At 40.7% G+C, this 21,678-nt stretch overlaps 2 protein-coding genes and 2 non-coding genes across 4 annotated transcripts; all 4 read right to left on the reverse strand.

Moving 5' to 3' along the window:
- Window positions 1–1,801: 1,801 nt before the first annotated feature.
- LOC119021619 (carbohydrate sulfotransferase 12-like) lies at window positions 1,802–10,785 on the reverse strand. The gene is made up of 6 exons (XM_037102040.1): window positions 10,501–10,785; window positions 5,849–6,475; window positions 5,577–5,719; window positions 3,978–4,106; window positions 3,555–3,747; window positions 1,802–2,390 (listed from the first exon to the last, which is right to left on the reverse strand). Exons 2-6 carry the CDS (start codon window positions 6,362–6,364, stop codon window positions 2,118–2,120), a joined length of 1,254 nt encoding a protein of 417 aa, XP_036957935.1. The 5' UTR covers window positions 6,365–6,475; window positions 10,501–10,785; the 3' UTR covers window positions 1,802–2,117.
- A 2,744-nt stretch (window positions 10,786–13,529) lies between these two features.
- Window positions 13,530–21,430, reverse strand: eif3ba (eukaryotic translation initiation factor 3, subunit Ba). The gene is made up of 19 exons (XM_037101940.1): window positions 21,181–21,430; window positions 19,598–19,790; window positions 19,393–19,512; window positions 19,241–19,298; window positions 19,022–19,150; window positions 18,763–18,920; window positions 18,191–18,322; window positions 18,009–18,075; window positions 17,876–17,922; window positions 17,562–17,772; window positions 17,405–17,477; window positions 17,191–17,313; window positions 17,009–17,087; window positions 16,656–16,794; window positions 16,399–16,524; window positions 15,815–15,892; window positions 15,423–15,531; window positions 15,222–15,334; window positions 13,530–14,108 (listed from the first exon to the last, which is right to left on the reverse strand). Exons 1-18 carry the CDS (start codon window positions 21,278–21,280, stop codon window positions 15,234–15,236), a joined length of 2,043 nt encoding a protein of 680 aa, XP_036957835.1. The 5' UTR covers window positions 21,281–21,430; the 3' UTR covers window positions 13,530–14,108; window positions 15,222–15,233.
- Window positions 15,981–16,068, reverse strand: LOC119029792. Its single transcript, XR_005078083.1, has one exon. It is a non-coding gene; the product is annotated as a small nucleolar RNA SNORD60 (small nucleolar RNA).
- Window positions 16,881–16,962, reverse strand: LOC119029798. The gene has a single exon (XR_005078084.1). It is a non-coding gene; the product is annotated as a small nucleolar RNA SNORD60 (small nucleolar RNA).
- Window positions 21,431–21,678: the final 248 nt, after the last annotated feature.

The raw sequence follows: 21,678 nt of genomic DNA on the forward strand, positions 1-21,678 counted from the left end.
AACACGTGGAAACAGACAGCAGGGCGGTTGTGAACGCAACAAGCGCAGGTTTTTGTGCAATAGAAAGTGGTGGAGGCCGGCTTTCTTTATTGTTCTTTCTTTATTGTTCTTTCTGCAGGCTGTTAAGAGCATCATATCTCCATTTCACTACATTTTAGAGGGAAATATTCTACTTTTAAGTTTTTATTCTGCTGGATTTGTGTTTGTCAGGCAGCTGCATTACTGATAAAGGTTAACAATAATTTTTATAATACATTCTGAAGGCTATTTTTCAGGCACCCACACTTTGATGTCTGGTAAACAAACAAATTAGGTAAATTCCTCATGATTATTATTATACTCACTAATTTAGTTAGACACTGCTCAAAATAAATTTGGGATATCTGGTACACATATGCATGCGCAGGGATAGTAGAAGTCAGATGAAACGGGTTACATTATTTTGGGGTACCAAGAATATTCATAAAACACAAAATGAAAATGCCATGTATGTCACAGAATAAACAATCTGGGGAAACATTAAATTATCAAAAAGTCCCTAACTTATTTTGAGTGGTGTATTTTAGCTCATCTATCTATATTTCAGTATTCATACACAACTGGTTGGCATGTATTTATAAGAAAGGTATAGCTAATGTTGTGTGTGTTTAAAAATGACTGAATAAATATCTGAAGAGTTAAATAACATTAAATAACAACTTCTTCTTCTAGAAGTAGGCAGTTCTTCTCTCCTCTGGCGTGGTCCTTCAGTGCCAACAGTATCCTCCCTAGCCAAATGGATTGCTTAAATCTGAACAGCTGAACAAAATGTTTTTGAAATGGCCAAGTGTAATATTAAAATCCCACAAGTGGAAGTGTTTTCATGAAAGGTAAAATGTGTCACACCATATGATTTTAGATATGAAGTGTTGTGGTGCTAAATGCCCCGGCCAACAAAATCATATCCACCAGATGTCAATAATCATGCCTGCTTTGCTTTCTTCAGTGAAAATAAAATACAAAATTACCATTCCCACTAGAATCATGATTCGCCCACCTCCCTTTTACAATTTATGAAACTTATATCTAGTATACAATGATTGACACATATAGTACGTATATATGACAGTACCATTTGTTTACCTCCTTTCCCTATGATTAATTTTGCCTCCTTATATAATGCAGGCCTGAGCTTTGTCTTATATAGTAATTTTAAACCATGAAAAGGGGTAGTTGTACTTTTGATACTACATTGTATATTTTGATGATAATGCTTACATAGTTCCACTTAACGTGGGTACTCTAGCATTTAAGCATTACATTTCCATAATGCTTGAGGACTCACAAGAGACTAATCAAAGATAGAAACGTCAGAATCAAAACAGTACAGGCCAAAATGTCCTGACTTTAAGCCCTCAATGTGTCAAGCCGGGAAAAAAAAAATCTGGATCCGTTAATTTCCCCGAAATGCAGCAAAACTATATGTCACTATACCCAGCCTTCCTGGTAAACACACACGTTTTAAACTATTGTATACACCCCCAATGTGTTATTTGAAATCAGTAGGTCTCTTGAGATACAATCTCATCCCTTAGATTGATCATTAAAAGGGAACTTTCTCAAAATAGCTACAGGGTTTTCAATGCCTGAGTAGCACTCATCAGATTATTATACTGTGAAGAAGCCCCTTAAGTTAAAAGAAAATTATAAACAGATGCATTTTACCTGCAAAGGACTTGCAGTATTCTTACTATTACTTATGATATGGTAGATCTGAATACTTCCTCTACATACATAGTAAAATTAGAACCGGAGAGTTGGATATTTTCAGAAAAATTTATTTTTCTGCAACAAATTTCCCCTCAGAAACATCCATCTCCAAGATACTGCTCACAAAATACTATTCAAAGTGCCTTAACTTGGGGAAAACAGGCTGAGATAATACAGCGCTTTTGTGCTTCAGATATGAAATGATAAATAATACCAGCAGGCACTTATTTCACTTGAGGTATGCACAAAACAAATGAAACAAACAGCATCATAGATTGGTATTTGAAGGCATATGCTGGCTGTGCGTAGGTAGTTGAGGTGTGGGCTCCACACACAGTGCGGTGCCCAGGCCTTTGGCTCGTCGTGGTCTACTGGTGGAGCACGCTGTCAGGTTTGGGATAGCCAAACAGCTCAAAGTCCGCTTCATACAGCTTGTACAGTTCTCTCCTCATTGTTAAGGGAATGTGTGCAAAAAAGTCTCTCTCCCAGCTGACAGCAGTGAGGTTTCGGGCACCTAAAGGGAAGCGTACTAGGTGTTCCACCTTCAGGAGCTTCAGCAGTTGTTCCGCGTCAGATTTCAGGGTTTCTAATCGTCCGATGAAGTCGTACTTCACCTGGCATGGATGACACAGACGGTACACCTGAAAAACACAAAAAGGCAGACCTACAATGTTAAGACTGCGTCAGTTTCTGCCAATGTTTATGACTCCTATCTGTCTGTGTCTCAAGGCTGTTTCCACCGTGTGCACATGCAGTATATTGGCTGCAATGTCTTATACAATGTCAGTAGTCATTATAAACAGCAGAAGTAGAAAATGAAAAAGCATGAGTGCATCAAAACATGGCGAAAGTTGAAATGAAAACACAAAAAGATAAGATTTCATTTCTGAGCTGAAAAACACAGTATGGTGCCAAAACGACTAAGCGGTCTGCATACTAAAAATGTGATTTGCTGAAAAATCCAGAATTCAAATGGTTAAATTCTTTGAGTGAGACATTGATGGATGCTTTTGTCCCAAAGGAAAAAAAAGAAAAATGAGCAAGCTCTCGTGATGGCTGACAACAGCAGACCAAACAACTTAAGAAAACTTTAGAAATTAACTGCCAAAATAGTGAAATGTCAAAGTCAGTCGAGTTTCGGATTTTGTAGGACTACTGTGAACTGCAGTATAGCACTTTAAAAGTAGATAGTGGCACAACTAAACTATTACTTTATACAAATATAGCAGCACTATGCACTTTATGACTTATCATATGGTATAGTTATTATCGTTTAGCTTTTATGTTGCTTTTAGTTTATGTATTTTATCTGTGTGTGTGTTTTCCACACATAGCTCCAAATTTGGCGATATTAAATCAGAATTTTCTCAAACTAAATAAACTATGACAATCCCTTGGATTAGCTAGGAAAGGCAACTGCTCAACAAACATTCAATGATCTTATAAAAGATCATGCCTTGCCATTGATTAAACTGCCAAACAGTGTTTAAAATTAGCTCAACCTTTAACATTTACAGCAGCAAATATGCAACATACACATTAATGCAGCCTTAGTATTAATCCAAAACATCATATATGACAGTAAAACACTGACCGGGACCATTTTAATGCACAATGAGTACTTCAACTTCAAATACTTTAAGTAAATGTGCTGATATTACTGGTTCTGAATGCAGGGATTGTAGTGGAGTACTCTCACAGAACAGTATAGTACAGTAAGGATCTGAATACTTCTTCCACCAATGGTACTAAGTGTAGCCTAACTTCAGACTGCTTGTGAGCACAAAGCTGAGTGAGACAAATACCTGCCGCCAGTGTTCGTTGAACACACTCTCTCTCTCAGTCTCTGGATCCAGCAGGTACGTGATAAACTGCTGAAATGTGGGTTTGACTCCTGCTTTAAATGCCTCAGCAGCCGTCTCTGGTAAACTGCCAGACACATTACCATAACGACGCACCATGACCGAACCAAACTGCCGGTAGAAGTCCTCGTTGGGCCTTGAAACACACACACACACACAAATACACACCTTTTAATATTTCAAGAATGAAAGGACTGCTGTTCAATCAAAAGTAAAGCACATTCCTCAGCCTCGCTCTTGGCTCATGGGACACACACACACACACACACACACACACACACACACACACACACACACACACACTCTCTCTCTCTCTCTCTCTCTCTCTCTCTTTCCATCTCTACCCATCCGCTAACAGACACACACCTTCCAAACTTGTTCCTGAAGGCTGAGATGAGACGAACGAAGGGGTCTCGAACAAACAGAAACTTGGTGTAATGCTGGAGCTTGAGTGCCATCAGGTGGCGGGAAAGAGAACCATAATGGCGCCAAAACCTTGTAGAAGACACACGGACACACAAACAGCACATCATTTCTTGATTTCTTAATGTACAAATGTCAAACACATCACTAATAGAAGAGGAAGTGTCGACCTAGTCCCTTCTACCCGGAGAAATTATAAAGTAATTTGCAATTTGTTTTAAATGAAGAAATCATTTCTGCACATTTTTTGGGAATTCTAAAATTCTCATACCAAAATGTTTAGAAATACAAATGAGACCCGTTGATGTGGTCAAAGTCACTCAATGTCAAGTGAAGTCTTAAAACTTATTCTCCACCCTGATTTATATGTTTATTTTCTCATTGTTGTCTCCTGGGAAGGAGCTCTGTGGTGCGTTTGGTTGTCTAGTCCTCCTTGTTTAGGCACATTGTTCATTCTCTCTGTTTTCCATGTTGACTTGGAGACAACATTTTATACTGGGGCCTGGTTTGTGAAGGCACAGGTTGCTTTTTTATTTTATTTGGCTGTAGTCAAAAATGTCTTCAGGGTTGAGCTGGCACCAAGTGAAAACCCACTGTGACGTCTGGCATAGAGAAACCAAAGTCACGCCCAATCTGGGAGAGATTTTTTTTTATCCTGTTTGAGTTGTGCCAACTTCTCCCTCAACACAACACATCACCAACACCAACATGGCCGCCAACTCGGCACAGAACAGGGACTGAAAAAAGATGAGAATTACAATAACTCTGGTCATATTGAAAACTGCAGTTATGTGAAAGGGTAGTTTGTCATCTCTGCGAGCAGGATGATATAGAGCAGCAGCTCTGTAATGACTAAGTTACAGGTTTTGACACCTGTTCCAGATGAGTGTGGTGTGAGTGTTGCTTTATAATTACCTAATTTCACAGTCTTGTATTTCATCAGTTTTGTGAAAAACAATAACTTCCTTGACTTGAAAATGTATCTCTTAAATTGACTAACATCATGTGTGACTCATGGCACAATTCAAACATGACATAAAAATTATTTGTCTCCCTCCATCCACTACTATACATAATCTTCCCAAAATAAGATCCCATCAGAAGGGTGTGACTTCAGCTCTCTATCAGGGCCATCTCAATCTTTCTTTTTGGAGTCAGAGGAGACCATATTTGGAGCTGAGGAGGATATCCTGATTGGACTTGAATCTAGGGCTTCACCATGGCCAAGACTAAAGCAAGCCCTAAAGCGTACCCTGCTATAAACAGTACCATACTCTTAAAAAATGAACATCATGCTGTGATGGAGATGACTTGAGACTGGTGATTTAGATCAAAACTCATTAGGAAGCAGTTCACTGAGGTAATATATCATGTGAGATGTTCAGAGGGGTGATTTTTTCAGAAGTTTAAATGGAATCTGACTTATTTCTGCAGCCAACAGAGTCACCATCTACTGTCCAGTAGAAAGAAAGCCAGACTAAGGCACATTATTCTGCTATTTTTAAATACACGTTTTTATGTTTGTGTGCTTGTGTGTCATACTTGGCGAAAGTGAGGTGGAGAGTGGAGTTGTGTACGATGTCAGGAGGTATAGCCTCTGGGTCGGTGTAAGGCTTTCCTGAGGAGGGTGAGATCAGGGACTGAGACAGAACCACCATCACCCTCTTCCAGTTGGTGCACGCTACCTGAAGGGAGAACAAGGAAAAGACACAAGGGACCGTGAACGTGTGTGATGTGAGAAGTTGTATTTTGACCAGTTTTTAAAACGCTAACAGAATAAAAGAGACACACACACATATATATAACAGCTGTACCTTGGGAACAAAGCAGTAGATAATCTGGTGTGTGTCATCCACTATCAGGTGATCCAGCTCCCTGTTGGGGATCTGCTCAAATGTCCGGGTCCTTCCGGGGAAATCCACTGCATCCTTTCCTGAACACATATCCATGATCCTCTTCTTCCTCGCCTCCTGCTCCCCACCCACCTCGGTAGTGTGACTCATCTCCTCCTCTGCATCCTCCCTGGTTGCCTCCTTCCTCTGTTCTTGTTTGTCGCTGCCCTCCTCCTCTACTTGTTGCTCCACTGCTCCTCCTCTCCTCTCCTTGGGGACCGGTGTTGTACTGGAAGCAGTGAAAGAAGAACTGGTTGACGCAGAGTGTGGCGGGCCTGTAGTCGCCTGAGCGTCATCAGAGTGATGCATGTCTTGTTTGGGCTCCCTCAGCGGGTAGAGGGTGAAGCCCCCAACGTCGTCCCAGTAGACGATGATCAGCAGGATCATAAACAAAGACCCCAGGAGGAACGCCACTCGTAGACCGCGCCACGTTGCCATGGTTGTACTAGATCCAGAGCCGTGATTGGTTAAAGACAGAGGAAGAGGTTATCTCAGCTCCATGGTGGCCATCTATCACGGAAGGGGGCACTTCCTCCTTCTCTGCTGCAGCTGAAAGATAAGAGGAAGTGCAAGTTAGACATCTGTTCTTCCCCTGCAGACTAAAAGGAAGTGAAGTGATTAAGTAACCAGAAGCTGATTCTAAAATTCAAGAGCTGGAAAACTACAAAACTTTTAGTATTCTACTTAACATAAAACAAAACCTTTGCTCAGTTGCATTTAGAGTCAACTGTAGATTCTGCCATTTATCTGTGGACACTGTTCAGCAAAAAGTACAGCGAGCAACACAGAGCAATGATAACCTAACCATTAAACACTCAGGGGCCATTCTGCTGCCCAATAACAACCTAAAACACTGATACTTTAGTTGTATTTTACAGCTAAAATGTTTTTACTTTCATTACATCAAAGTATGAGAGAAGGACTTTTACTTACACCACTGAGGTTTACAGTATTTGCTCAAAATACATCAAAACATCCTGACATAGTGAATGAAGGTGCATATACATGTATATATACACAGTAATAATTCCAGGAAGTAATTTCGACATTATATGGTGTTAAAATTGCTCATTTTATCAGCTTTATATTCTTCTATTAAGGGGCACTCACAGTAAAATGATTTGTAACTATGACCTGAGCTCATTATTATTATCATAATGTATTTTTTTAATAATTTACATTTTAATAAATCAGTGAGAGGCCATTAATAAAATTAAATGTTGGGCTGACAGGTTGGAAAAAAATCCCTTTGACTAGTGTTTATTCAAACTATTAAAAATGCAGTGACTGCATAATGATGTCATTAAAGCATGAAGATACAAGCACAGGAGCGGCCTGTATATTATTGATAAGTCATAAATATTTCGGTTGTACAGTGAAAGTCCACATTACTGCTAGAAAGACAAAAAGACAAACAAGAATGACCAGAGAGCGACGACACAGTGATGACACATTTTGTGAGCCGTCTGGTTGTTATGGCAACAGTAAGCACTGACTCCCATTACCACCTCTATGGTGACATTATTACACTCCAGACACAAACAGAGATAATAAAAACAAACAAACACTGATATATTGTTATATCGGCTGATATCTAAAGTGTAGGGGAGTTAAACACTGGTGATCTTTTCACTTAGAATGGAAATGTCACATTAACTGGTCAGGGGGCGTGTTTATAAATGTCAGCAGTAAATAAAGTGAGAGCTGGTTTTATACACAGGCTTGAAAAATCCATGTGGCGCTGAGGAATAATTCAATTATTCAGTGGTTTATATATAAATCAATATATATATTATTATTATGTAAAGATCTATTTTTCACAGTTATGTGTGCATATTTATTGTGCCAATAAGGATGATTCTTATTAAATATAGAGGTTTTCTGCAGAATTTTATTATAATAGCGATTAGATCTTGTCATGTTATCGCTCCATAATTCTTCAAGTATGAAGTGAGAAGACAACACGGCTTTAGTTTCACACATTTAAGGAGGTCTTCTGCAATGTGCAGCACGCTAATTTGACACATTTCTACCAAATTGTGATATATAATGTATAACTAATACATTTACAGAGATGACTACTGTACTTTCTTATGAGATACTACACTATAAATAATGCTTTTTAGTTCCACTGCACTGAATTTCAGAGGACAATATTGTACTTTTTAAATTCTACAGCTAAACACTGAGAACAAGCTTTGACGTTAGGTTATAAAAATGATGCATTGTTGTTACAATATAATAACTGAAATCATCATATTCAAATCAAAGGTTGTTATGATAACCCACTTGTGTACATGACTCATGTAAAGCACTTTCACTTTAGCCTATAATTCAAATTGCTCATGTAAAAGTTAGTGAGAAAATGTTTCCCATCATCACAACTGTTTTACTTTTAACATTTCGATCATGAAGTTAAAGATCTCAGCACTTCTTCTGGTCTCGTAGCTAAATACGTGACATTAAATCAAACTTGTGGTGAACACAAGCCACAAATCCTTCAAATATTTTTCAGTTCACATCACGAGCAGTGTGTTTTGGAGCAGTGTGAATCAGCCTCGGGGCCGTGGGAACCTCAGGCTCCGCCCCGGGCACTCAGCTGTCACCGAGATGTGAACAAACGGGGCCGTGGGGGTGGAAGCAGCTTCAGTCCAGAGCGTGCCGGAGGGGTTAACACCCCTTATTGTCTGCCCCATAAAAACATCTGCTGTCGGTGGGAGAATTGTGGAAAAAATATGAAAGTCCTAATAAAACCAGGAGAGAGAGAAAAAAAAGAAAACAGTCTGGAGTGGAGTAAAGCAAGAAAAAAAAACCCACTGCTCATATTTTGGCAGGGAAAATGATAGTTTCTTCTGTGGTGTTACTTTCCACTAGGTTTTAAAATCTGAACTCCATGTTGAATGTGAGGGAACGACATCCACTCACTCGCTTCTGTCAGGCACACAATGTAGGACACACACACACACACACACGGGCAAAAAGGACTTTGCAGAGCGAGTTGTAATACCATCGACTTGTTTTTCTCAGTGCTTTTAAAGAAATGTGGGCAGTTCATGACGGTAGGAGCAGACTGTTGAACACAAGCTGTTCAAACCCCTACACAAGTTACACAACACGTCTAAAATCAGCCATTTTTTTCAAAGTGATGTCCCGTGTGGACACCTGGAGGGACGTATCTCACCTCTGTAGTGTCCTTGACAAGGAGCCTACAGGACTTCTGAACTGGATTTTGGATTATTGCTGAAAATGAGCCTGACATAAGTTCATGATTCTTACACATTTTTTTTCAGCAAGATAATCTTAACAAATGAAAACAACTTCTGTGATTTTACAGAATACACTTCAAGCACATCACTTAAACATCACCACAACTAAGAGTCCTACTACATAATTACTAATCAAGTTTTCTGTAAAAAAAAAAAAAAAAAAATCAATCTACAAGTTAAGTTAGAGTAAGAACAGTTTGTTAAAGTTAAAGTCTAACTAGCAAAGGAAAATATGTCAAAAGCTAGCTTGCAGACAGTGTTTGATAGATTTGTAACCTAAAGCTCAAATATTACAGTTTTGTTTTTGATTTTTTTAATGAGATTTAAATCAGTTTGTTTGGCAAAACAACTGTTAAACTAGACCTTTGCCTGAATGGAATAACACTTAACTTCATCATGATCTCAGCTACACACCTGTCAGAGCCAGTGTGTGTTTCATTTGACTTTCAAACACCTGTCAACTGTCTGACTGTGATGTGAATCAGCCATGTTGAGTCGTAAAAAATGTCTGGCAGTCCTCGGTAATCATGTCCCGCAGTGCGTATATCAAAAAAGTTCCAATCAAATTCAACAGTGAATAAATATGTGTAAAATATTCATAATGTAAGACTGTGGGAGAAAAAAAATGATTTGTGGTATCAAAAAAAAGGATATTCAATAAATACCTTGATACATTTAGTCAAACACTGAGAAATGTGTGAGAATAAACGGCTTAAAGGCTTATATTTGATTCATGCTGTCAAAATGATTTTTACTCTAAAAGTAAGAAAGAGGGAAGGAAAAATAAGGATTTGCTAAGATAACAATAAGTTAATTGATGAATTCCTGCAGCACTGCAGGATGAAATACATGTATTGTGCTGAGTGGGTTCACTTTGATTCATGCTGAGCATCAAAGGGTTAATTCAGTTAATATTCCTCTTTTTTTTTTCCTCCATCACATCCTCCCAGTCTGAACACAGCCTTAATTTATACAGTACACAGGTTACAATGTGGCCTTTCACCGGCCCGGACACTGAACACGCCGACACTTTCCTCTCACACAGGTTCCGACGACAGAAAGACCCATCTCGGTTTTTTGTTTTTTGTTTTTGTTTTTTTGTTTTTTTTCTGCTCTCTTTCTCCACTCGATCCTCCTCATCATGCTGCCTGTGGGGGGGAAGGAAGAAAGCCCGGTTCTGTTCCCTTTATGCCCTTCACACCAGGAGCATCACGGCGGCAATTAAAAGCCGGTCTGAACATTTATCTGCTCCGCCTGAGAGAAGAACACAACAAAATGCCTGCGCGGTGTGTGTGTGTGTTTTCTTACCCGGCAGATGAGCTCCATGGTGCCGGACGGTCAGCCCTTTGTCGCCGGCTCAGTGTGTCCACCCTCCGTGGCCGCTCGTCAGCCCTGCGGTGGGACAGAGTGGGCTCGACGCGACTGGAGCGGTCTACGCTCCCCAGGGCATTCAGCGAAATCTCGCGAGAGTGGGGCCAACAGTCACCCACCGCCCAGGTTCTGTCCACACATGCTCCCGTTACACACTCCCACAGAGGGAGTTTCCACCCAGTGAGCAGGAGGCAGGCACTGCGGTGAGCAGCACCGAGGTATTTAAATAATAGTTTTACCCAAGAGTCAGACCTGAGGAGTAAACAGAAGCCTGCTGGTTAAAACACTCACCCATAAGAATCAGTACTTGAGTAACAGTATGAAAGCAACTGATATTAAATGTACTTCAGTAAAAAATAATAGTCAAAAATGAGATTTTTTTTTTAAAAAGAAAAAAGTCATTATAATGGGACAAATAAAGCAAAATTTGTCTAAAAAATTCAAAGTTTTGTCTCAAAACAAAGACATAAACAGCTGACAAGTCAAAATTATGAGACAAACTAATCAAAGTTATGACATGAAAGTCAATAATAACATAAAAAGTCAGAACTATGAGTTGAACATGATTAAACAAAGGGCAGTAATGAGATGAAAAGTGATAATTGTGAGATAAAAGGTAAAAATCACTAAATAAAAGTCAATAAATTACATTTTTTTTAAAAGTCATGTTAGTGAGACAAAAAAAAAATCTAAATTGTTACAAAAATGTCACTAATGAGAAAATAAAGCCATCAGATAAAAAAGTCATAATTATGAGATCAAAGTCACATTTAGGAGTTTTAAAAGTCGTCATTGTGAGAGAAAGGTGTTTTAAGGTGTTTTCCATTCATCTGGTGACTCGGTGTGTAAGCTCTCGTCTTTTCTGCCACTCATATAAGTCTAAACGTGGACTGTGGGCTCGGGAGCTGTCTCTTAATGACTATTTATAACATCTGAGGAGCTGATGGTTAAAATGACGGGGTGGCTGCTCTCTTCCCACATCAAGAAGACCCGACCGCGCCGCCAGCAGCAGTCGACTGAACGTTAAGACCTCACTGAGAAAACAGTCAGTTTGGGAATTTTGCCCAAAAGAGCAGAAATACTTGCACGGTTACACAAGTGCATCAGATTTAAGGTTTACAAGGTGGATCAGTATTTGGACAGAGCTGATTCTCTTAAAATTCAGTCATGGTTCAGACAGTGTGTCACTATGACGGTCTACTTTTGGTTCAAACGATTTAGCAGGACAAAGTAAAACAACCAACAGACCTTCCTCTTGGTTTCTGGCTGTTGTGGGGAGATACAGTATACACAGTGTATAAAACCTGGTTGTTTATCTAATCTAATGGAATCCTAACGGGTAAATATCTGCCATGAACCCGTTGTTATTTAAGTATTCTGTTCATGTTGTCAGTGGACATCCGTGCAACATCGATATGTCGAGTTAATGAGGTTAAAGATCAGTGCAGCTTACAGTGTTCAATATTCACCGTCTGACCTCACATTAACATCCGGGATCAACTCTGCAGACTAATGAACCCAAATGATTCTGACACATCAACAACTAACTGTTCCCTGTACGATGAGCTTGTCTTGACAACAGTGACACAGATCCTGAATATGAAATCTGCACTGTTATTATGGACTGTTTCAAAACCTCCAATGACCACAGAACCGTTTATTTATTGCCCACGGGTTAGAAATTGTACTCTATCATGCTTTCCACATGCAGATTAAATAACCTGTGAGTCACAGGAGGGATGGTTTTATAAATGTATGAACAAACTCCTGCGTCACTTTCGCCTTAATGACAGGTCAGCTGTCCAGGTGAACAGAGAGAAGCTCGTGATCACGGTGGCATCAAGTCTCTCAGGACCACAGAACACACAGCAGATATAAAGCAGTGAGTGAACTGGACTTACAAACACTTTTCATCTGTGTTTAATGAATTCTAAAGTCATCTGAGCCTAAATAAACTTGCCCTTAAACAGATTTTCCGAACAGTATATGGCCTCAGTTAAACCTTTTTTTTACAAAAACAAATACAACTCAACACAGTGACCTCTAGTGGCAGCTGGACAACATGTCAACAGCTGGATTTTAAGCAGAAAAGCAGATGTGCGTTTAACTGCAGCCTCTGAAGGCTTCATGAGCTGTGACATGTTCCGAACAACAGATGTTTTTAATCCTCTTAAATTCAACACTGGACGGAACATTTTGTTGGAGAATAAATCTGAGGGGGGGTGAGACTTGTTAAAGGGACAGTATGTAGATTCAGAGAAGAAGAAATAAACAAGCCGTTCTCAGAGGAAAATATATCTCCAGAACACTGTTTAGAGCTAGGAAGGTGGCAGGGTCCGCCGCATATAAACAAAGTAAAACAGTATGAAATTGTGTTGTCCTTGAAGGTCAGTTTGTTTATTAAGTCATGAAAATGAATACTTTATGTGGTTTGTTTAGACATACAAAATATCAGTCCTGAAGATTTTTCTCTTCTCATTAATATATCTGCTCAAAATCTACATAGTGTTCCTTCAAGTAGAGAACAAATGCGGCCCTATATGATCAAGAGATGTACCTGCAGTCACGCTGATAAATTATCCAACAAATTCCCCCCAAAAAATGTTGCTTTTTCTGGGATTTGTCAGAAGATATGCTCAGTCAATCAAAAAAAGGTTTCAAAAAGTCCAAAAAAACAAAAGTGCTCATATTTCAGAGGCTGTTTTTCACAAAAGGTTGGTGAATTTTCTGTAAATAAACAATCAGCGATTTATCCATTGTCATTTATTCAAGTGTAAATTGGCCAATATACTGATACTTGGATGATGGTATTGTCTACAAAAATGAATAGGTTGGGCTCTACATAAAAAAATAATAATAATAATCTTGAACTTCAGTTCCAGGTCTGAACAGGTGCATAGATGCACAGATAATAGAATAGAGGATTCCTTTTGCAAAACAAGAACCAAACTCTGAGACACAGCCAGTAGTATCGTGTTTGAATGTTTATTTAAAGTTATTCCCACTGCGCACCCCCTCCCTGTGTGAAAGCCTAGTCTGAAAGGAGGAGGGTACAGGCCACTATAGTGCCACATCAGCACATTTATTAACAAGGCTACTTGTTTAGTCACAACACATCCACCCCCCACTGAAATGGCACTCTGTGCTGCCCTGTGATAACACACTAGCATGGTGAGGCTAGCTCATTAACAACCCCCCCGGAGGAAGAATGTCCAATAAGAGTCGGGGCTGAGATTAGACAGAGAGAGTATCTCCAACTAATGAATAGAAAAGAGGAGGCAGTATTACTAAATATCAAGTTCCACAGAGAAAAAAAAAACGGGGCGGATGATGGTGAGAGACAAAGAGAAAATATTCTATACAAAGTATTCTCTCTCGTCCCTCGATGTGGCTGCCGATCCGCAAGGCGTGCTTTGATGATGTCACTAAGGTTGAATGTTGAGGCCCTTGATCGTTGGGAACCCCAAGATTCACAGCGTGGTCGTCGTCCTTCTCCAATCAATGACGCAGCTCCTCTCTCCTCCTTCCACACAAAAACGGATGGACTGAGAGAGAGAAAGAGAGAGAGAGAGAAGAGCAAGTTAAGTACAGAGCCAGTGTGTGCTACCATTTTGGGTTGTTTACAAAAACACAGGAAGAAGGAAAAAATACACCTACAGTGGCCGTCGATCTTAAAAGGCTCAATTCATTATAGAAGGCAGACATGTTGTGTAGGGATTGGGTGAGGAGTAAACATAACAAGAACAACCTCAGTCACTCAATTCAGCAGCGGCACAAGGAATGAGTGAGCTGGGACAACATTTACAAAACGTCAGTAAATAGTCTATGACAGAGTTTGTTGACGTCTTAAGTAGTGTGGGATCATGGGAGCTGTCTTCATTGTTTTAAGTTTTGTGTTGAAAAACAGTTTCTGAATACAAGCTGTGTGCATTTGCTTTGGATTGAGCATTGTGACCTATTTTATAATAAAGAGATGGAAATCTGACCTTTGAGAATATGGGACCTTAAAACAACAACTCATACTTGTAAGTTAGGATGCTGTCAGTGCTCCCTGTTCAAAAAAGGTTGTTTTTGTTTTTCTTTTACAGTATTTACTTTGGGTGAGTGAAGGGTACATTTTAACTGAAAGACATCGAGTAGCAGCTTTTCAGTGCTTTGAGCAGAAAAAAATACAAATGGATGAATAAATGTATAAAATTATATTTTTGGGAAATGTTTAATATATTTCTTTAATTTCTATGAAGTTGATATTACTCATTTTATTCTGTTTTTGATTGGATTTTTTTCTATTCTTAAGCACTGTTACATTTAGATGGTTATGAGATTTTCATTGCCAGATATCTCAAAACACTGACACATAAAACTGAAAATATTGTAAGATAAATGAGAAAATATGTGTTTTTTTAACCCACATAAGAACACATTAGGACTATCAAATTATCATTTTCATTACTGATTTTTCTCTATTATTTTCACAAATGCTCTTCATAATTTTCAAATGCCCAAAACATCTTTCAAAGTGCTTCTTTGGTCCAACCAACAGTCTAAATCCCAACTAATCATGGCAGCTGTACACCCAGTATGACATTTAGACAGGACAAACCCCTGACTTTGGACTACAAAGTGAGAAATGTAATAAACTGCATGCCAAGAGTCACCTGCGTAGGGGACTACAGATCTCCGAGGGGAATGATTTCTTCGTTGATAAAAAACTCAATGGTCTCCTCCTCCCAGTCATCCACATTGCTGTCCAGCTCATCGGTGTCCACTCCTGAAAGACAGAAACAAATGTCAGCCATTTTTTCTAAATTTAAGCTTAGGAAAGTGGAGGAAGACGAGCCAAGGTTAAGAGATCCCACCTCCTCTGAGCTCGAGGCGGATGCTCTTCTGTTCTCCATAGGTCTCCTGTGCCTGCTCTCTATAGCGACGGTAGTCCTCCATCATGGACCTGCGCTTGTCCACCAGCTCCTACTCAAACACACACACACAATACATTCAGCTTCATGGCTGAGAACAATGCTCAGGAGGCAGCTTGTACTGATTTTATTATTAGAATAGCTTATCTTAAAAAAAAAACATGTCTTCATCTTATAGATCATAATTACACTACAAAGTGAGAGAATACTGAATCACAACTTAAAATGTGTTCAGCCTGAGGACAAGTACCAAAAATGACAAATGACACAGATGTGATCAGTTAAAAAAAAAAACAAAAACAAAAACAATAAACACAAAAACAAGTCAGTCAAACCTTAGAAGCCTTGGACTGGCTCAGACGATCCTTCTGCTCAAAGATCTTTGAGTATTTCTTCAGGTCCTTCTTGATCATCTAAAAGAGGCAGAGAGATATTAGGGATAAGTATGACTAATACAATATCAAGTACGTGTTACACCAGTACACAGGATGTTGTAGATGTGAGCCTCAGATCAGAGTTAGAATCAGGAGCTGTAGTGCAGCTCTCATACGAGGTGTCAGAAAAGTTATTTAGTTTGTCATCACTGGCTCCACAGACTTATACCACCAAACACTTTGAGTATATTGCCCCTTGAAACACACACTTTCGCTATCACTTCTGAATGTTTTGTTTTGTTTTCATTCTTCCGACTCTGGTTGCTCTGATTCTCTCTGGACCAATCGCTGATGTTCACTCCACCTTTTAGCATCCACTGAACTCACCTCAGAGGGGTTCTAACAGTACAGGGTGGAATGGAGCGGTTCTACTGCAACCATCCACAACGTTTGCCAACAGAAAGATTAAAATAACTGTTCTAATGTGCAGCCAACTGCACTGAACTGCTTGGTGGAAACAACACTTTGTATTGCTAAAACAGTACCTTGATCGCGTCTGCACTGAGCAGGGTGGGAGGCCTGGGTCTCCAGAGCAGCTGACAGAAGCGGTCCTTGTTGTTCTTCTGAAGAAGACGGCCCTGGAATGTCCACAGCCAGTAGGCATTGTCCACCTAAACACACACAAAAAAACACAAGGTTGAGGGAAAAGGATTTGAGTGAATTTCCAAACCATCACTACTGAATTGTTCTCGCAGGAAAAGGAAAATGATGAGTGTTTCTGGCGTCAAGGAGCAGCACGTACCTTGTGGCTCCACCAGGAGACAGAGGTGACGACGTAGCGACCGGTCGGGTCCCACTCCACATCAGAGGCCATGTAGTGCTCTGCTATGTTCATCATGGTGCAGTCTGACGTGTCCACAAAGGCGAGAGCTCCGTTCATGCTGCACACACAGGAAAAGAGAAGATTATCCATACACAAAAAGACATTCATCCAAAATGACACAAACAAGTGCAAAAACAATACAGCAAGCCTCAGATCAGAGTTAGAATCAGGAGCTCAGCTCTCATACGAGGTGTCAGAAAAGTTATTTAGTTTGTCATCAGTGGCTTCTTGTGTCTGTAACGCTCACACAAAAACACACAGTTTTAACTGACCTCCTGAGTCCAGCCAGCACCAAAAACTGTCCCTGGGGGCTCCAGAAGATGCTGTTGGCCTGCTGCTTGTCAAACATCTCTGTAGAAAAAGGACAATGTGTCACAATTCAGTGGAGATTGTGAGGTGAGTTTGGAACAGTAGTTTCAATACAAGAGTTAGAACATCTGTCGAATCTACTCACTTATGAGCTCGATCTTGCCGTTGTTTTTTACATGATAGAACGAGACACTGATTCTGGGAGCTTCCCCGTGGAGAACAGCAAACTTGCTGCCGTTGGGCTCCCATGCAAATGCTATGATGCCCTCTGGAAAGACAGATACAAAACAAAGGATAGATAAGGCTTTGATTTTCCTACAGGGGATCAGTGTTACTTTGTGTGTTTATCACATTCTTACCCTTCATCTCCACCACATCAACAGGAACCTGCTTCTCTCTCATGCGGAAGATTTCAAAGTTGGTGACCACACCCTGAAAAAGATTGATAAATACATTTACCATCTGATTTTTACCAGCAAGGTCTCAGCTGTCTGCCCTCTTTTTCAAAACATGTACCTGCGTTCCCTTCGGAGTCCTGTCCACTTTCACACACAAGTAATCTCCATTTCGCTGCCAGTGCAGTTTGCAGTCGACAACGTTGAAGAGGTTGCGGACACGGATCTCCTGACGGGAAGGCATCTGCATCAGAGTCACTCTGGCTGGGATGTCTTTGTCCTCAGGAACCCAGAATGCTATGATGTTGTCACCAGGAGACCATGAGAAGTCCCTGTAGATACAAAACACAGATTCTCGTTCATATCCCTGCAGAGTTGCCACAATTTAAAGCATGCAACTACAATAAACAATATCACAAAAGCAAGAACTCTTACTTGATCCCGCTAATCTTGAGACTCTTCTTGTCGAGCAGGCCCATAGACTGAAAGGAGCACAAACGTAGATTTATTGTCACGTTCACACTTAAAATAAATACAACTATACATATATATTTTTAAGTTTGCTTACTGGAGTCTCATAGATGCTCAGAGTGTCTGTGGTCATCCTGGCAAAGAACTTTCCATCATGGCTCCACCTGTTGACAAGTGCAGACATGTTCCATTATAATATATTCAGTGAGTGAAACAGCAGCAGATGTGAGAAGGAGGTAGAGGAGACAGAAAAAGACAAAGACACACAAGAGTACTGACTTGAATATGGGCCAGTGTGCAGAGCTCTCGCAGTGGAAACCTCTCTTCTTCTGTCCAGTCAGAATGTCCCAGATGATGATGGCCTGTGGGTCCTCCTTGGTGTCCATCAGCGGACTGAAGGTCACCACATACCTGGAAAGTATCACAACCACACATGGAGCTTCAGACAGCTTAGAAACGGCCTAGTTCGAAATATTCTTATCAGCATGTTAAGCTTATTTACTTAATAGTTTTGAACCGGTATCTTCAGTATCTGGATCATGTAGCTCGTGAAAAAAATAAGTCGGATACTCTACTGCATTAAAAAGCACAAGATAAAACCGACTCATGTTTATCTAATAGGAGGACTATGTTTCGGTGTATTTTGCCTTTGTATACAACAGACAAATAACTTTGCCACATTTTATCAGTAGTTTAGAGATGTATTCAAAACAGCTACATTAGTATGTCGAGCAGTAAACAATCTCCTCCATGTCAAACAAAGCATCACTTCACATCAGTCATCTATAGATGAAGAGAAGTTGCAATGTTAAAGAAAAAAAAGAATACTGCTAAAAGGCATTCCTGGTTACCTTTCACATGGCGAGAAGTCGATGAGGGAAACACCCTGATGGCTGAACCTCTGAATCTGCTTGAACTTCTCGCCGCCCCACAACGCAATACCACGCTGGTGGAAGGTGGCCAGATAGGTGCCTTTAGGAGACCAGCGCACGTACGTCTCTGTCCAGCGCTGCATTGAGATGCAAAGACGTTACAAGTTGAACAAGCAAACCGCAGCGGGTTAATTACATCACTATGACCCTGCATTTCAAAGAGTGACCGGCAACTTACGGCTCTCTCTTCTGCTATGATGGGGTCCTTGGCATCGTTATTGAAAATGGCCGTCCTCTCTCCAGCTTCATAGATCACACTGTACTGGTCACGACAGTCGGAGTCCTCAATCCAGTGACGCATATTTCCCTGAACAGACAGACACACAGAATTAGAGGAGCCAACAGGATTTTAGCTGGGTTTTTCTCTGTTGATATTAAGATGATAAAAAACGCTCACAAAGTCTTTGAAAGGCTGCTTCTCCGGAGTTTCCCACTCATCACTGATGTTCATGTACCTGTAAAAAAAAGAGTTAACAGAAGTAATTTCCTTGTCTCAAAAATAACTACCACCACAGCTGCTGTATTTCTCAGCAGACACTGCAAACTTACTTGTCAAAGTCAGTGAAGAGGTTGACCCTGAATGTATGTTGTTTGTCAAGTTTGTACCCATCTGCATTCTTGACTGCCTCGAGGGCCTGGGTAGGAGCCGCATACTCCAAAAAGATGTACCTGCATGAGACATAAGTCTTTTTTTTAACATCAAATTCAGCATCCATGGAGATGACTGAAACAAAGCGGAGAGCAAGACACATACCCTTTGGTCGCACCGTCAGCCTCTGGATAGAACTCAGTGGTGATCTTGCCAAACTTGGAGAAAATCTTGTGTATGACGTTCTTGAGTTTGTCCAATCGCTCTGGGCCCACCTGAGGGACGTTGTCCACCACAACCACTGAGTCTATACCGTCAGCCTCCTGGGGCTTCTCCCTCAGGATGTCACCAAGGAGCTCTGAAGAGACAAAGGTGAGATGATTATGGAGGGAAACCATAACCTAAGTCACTTATCAGGCTGTCTAGCAAGTCTCAATTCAAACTGAAATGAAACTCATGATTATCAGATTAATTTTCATTGAGGATTCTGCCAACCGTGGAGAGTGGCAGAGTGAAATACAAACAGGAAACATGGGGAGAGAAAAGAGAGGGTACGTGCAGTAAAGGACTTCAGCTGGACTTGAACCAAGCATGTGGCAGGTATATATGAGCCTTTACTAACATGCCCCTGGGTCACGTATCAAGAGCAATTTTTGGACATATATATGTGTATATATAGTAGCCCCCATCAGCAGTATTGTTGATACGCTGTGAAAATAGCAATGGCCTGAATTTTCTAGTGTTTAAAAAAGTTCACTACACTGTCAGATTATCATTTATACCTCACTGGAGCAAATGCAGTCTAAAGATTTAGAGAACTATCAACACAACTTTATGGTTTTTAATTAGATATTGGATTGTTTATGGTGCTGTTGCATTGTTTCTAATGTGGAGACTGCCTTCACTGATATCCAAAGGGTGGACCTCATATTAAAACCTACTCTTAGTGATGCAAGGCAGGTCAACATCACTTCTTAATACAGCCTCCAAAATGACTGAACTGTTGAACCAACCCATCTCTTACACAATGTGACCATAATGCACTGCACACAGGGAGGTTTTAATGAAGTGCTGCTGTATTGGACCATTCACTTCAGCTTGGTGACATGATGTACTTGCAGCAGAGCAATGCAGAGTAATCCTAATAAAAGGAGGCTTTCAATGGTCAAACCGACGTGATTTATTCACGTTTTGTTTGGAGCCTTGATGGTTTTATGGACCAGACTCACATCAGCAGGATCGACCTTAAAGTTAGCTTGAATTTTTATTAACAGCTGCTTCGTGCTGAACCACAGACCGCACGATCACAGCGGTGGTTTTGACATCAACTATCCATTCATACAAGAAACGTTAAAACGTTCACCATTAATCAGCTTCTCCTACTCTGGATGCGTTTCCAGTGTTCCTGCTGACAGCGACAAGGCCACAGTCAGTCAGTCAGTCAGTCAGTGAGTGTCTGGGGTCTGGGTGAGGCTTCAACGGGCGTCAGACGACAATGTGATAGTATCGGCTAATGTTAACGGTTGTTGGGGATACGTTAACGGAAAAAATGGCGGTGTATCCGTTTTGTAACCCGACTTTAACATTTAGACATTGATGTCCGGGAGGAGGGGGGAAAAAAAGTGACCGGCTAGCTTTGTAGCATCTGTGGTACCACCGCCGTTAAGCCCACTGTTAGCGCTTAGCTAGGTGTTAGCTAGCTGTTAGCAACAGGCCGGAGAGCCGGCCTTTTTCCTGCCTTCTCTTACCATCATCGTCGATGTCATCTTCGAAGTCCTCCGGGTCGCTGAAAGAGGGCTCCTCCTCTTCATACTCGGGGTCGTCCACCATATCCACCGTTTCTTGCATTTAACAAGACTTAAGAGTCGGATTTCTCGCTACAGGAGAGCAAAATCCCAAAAATTAAGAGACTGACGGTCGTCCGCCGGTGGGGCACCATGTGCGATTATGTGAAAATGGACGATGTGACGGAAACGCAACACCGGAACTTGTTCTACGGCGGTGAGGCGCTGCGGGGGAAAGGCTAAAGCTGTAACACATCGGGACGGGGCGCTACGTAGCACCAGCAGGCTGTGATTAAACCCTATCCGTGTGTTTTAATGATCGGTAAAAAGTGCAGGCGTCCTGGTTATGACTCTCAAATGTTACACCGAGAGAAGAAAGAATAGGGAAGCCACGCGCCGGCAGATCCGAACTGTTTCCCGCGAGAATGGACGTTTAGCTAAACTACAAGGGAAAACTACATT

Source organism: Acanthopagrus latus, chromosome 1, assembly GCF_904848185.1.
Source record: "Acanthopagrus latus isolate v.2019 chromosome 1, fAcaLat1.1, whole genome shotgun sequence".
NCBI lineage: Eukaryota > Metazoa > Chordata > Actinopteri > Spariformes > Sparidae > Acanthopagrus > Acanthopagrus latus.

Excerpts from the sequence above, each read along its gene's own strand:
- LOC119021619 (XM_037102040.1), bottom strand. The coding sequence starts at position 6,364 with ATGGCAACGTGGCGCGGTCTACGAGTGGCGTTCCTCCTGGGGTCTTTG. Across the intron at positions 5,720-5,848 it reads TCTACTGCTTTGTTCCCAAG|GTAGCGTGCACCAACTGGAA; the intron begins GTACAGCTGTTA and ends TTCTCCCTTCAG. Across the intron at positions 3,748-3,977 it reads TTCAGGAACAAGTTTGGAAG|GCCCAACGAGGACTTCTACC; the intron begins GTGTGTGTCTGT and ends GTGTGTTTCAAG.
- eif3ba (XM_037101940.1), bottom strand. The coding sequence starts at position 21,280 with ATGCAAGAAACGGTGGATATGGTGGACGACCCCGAGTATGAAGAGGAG. Across the intron at positions 18,323-18,762 it reads GACTTCTCGCCATGTGAAAG|GTATGTGGTGACCTTCAGTC; the intron begins GTAACCAGGAAT and ends GATACTTTCCAG. Across the intron at positions 16,525-16,655 it reads TCTCCTGGTGGAGCCACAAG|GTGGACAATGCCTACTGGCT; the intron begins GTACGTGCTGCT and ends GTGTGTGTTTAG.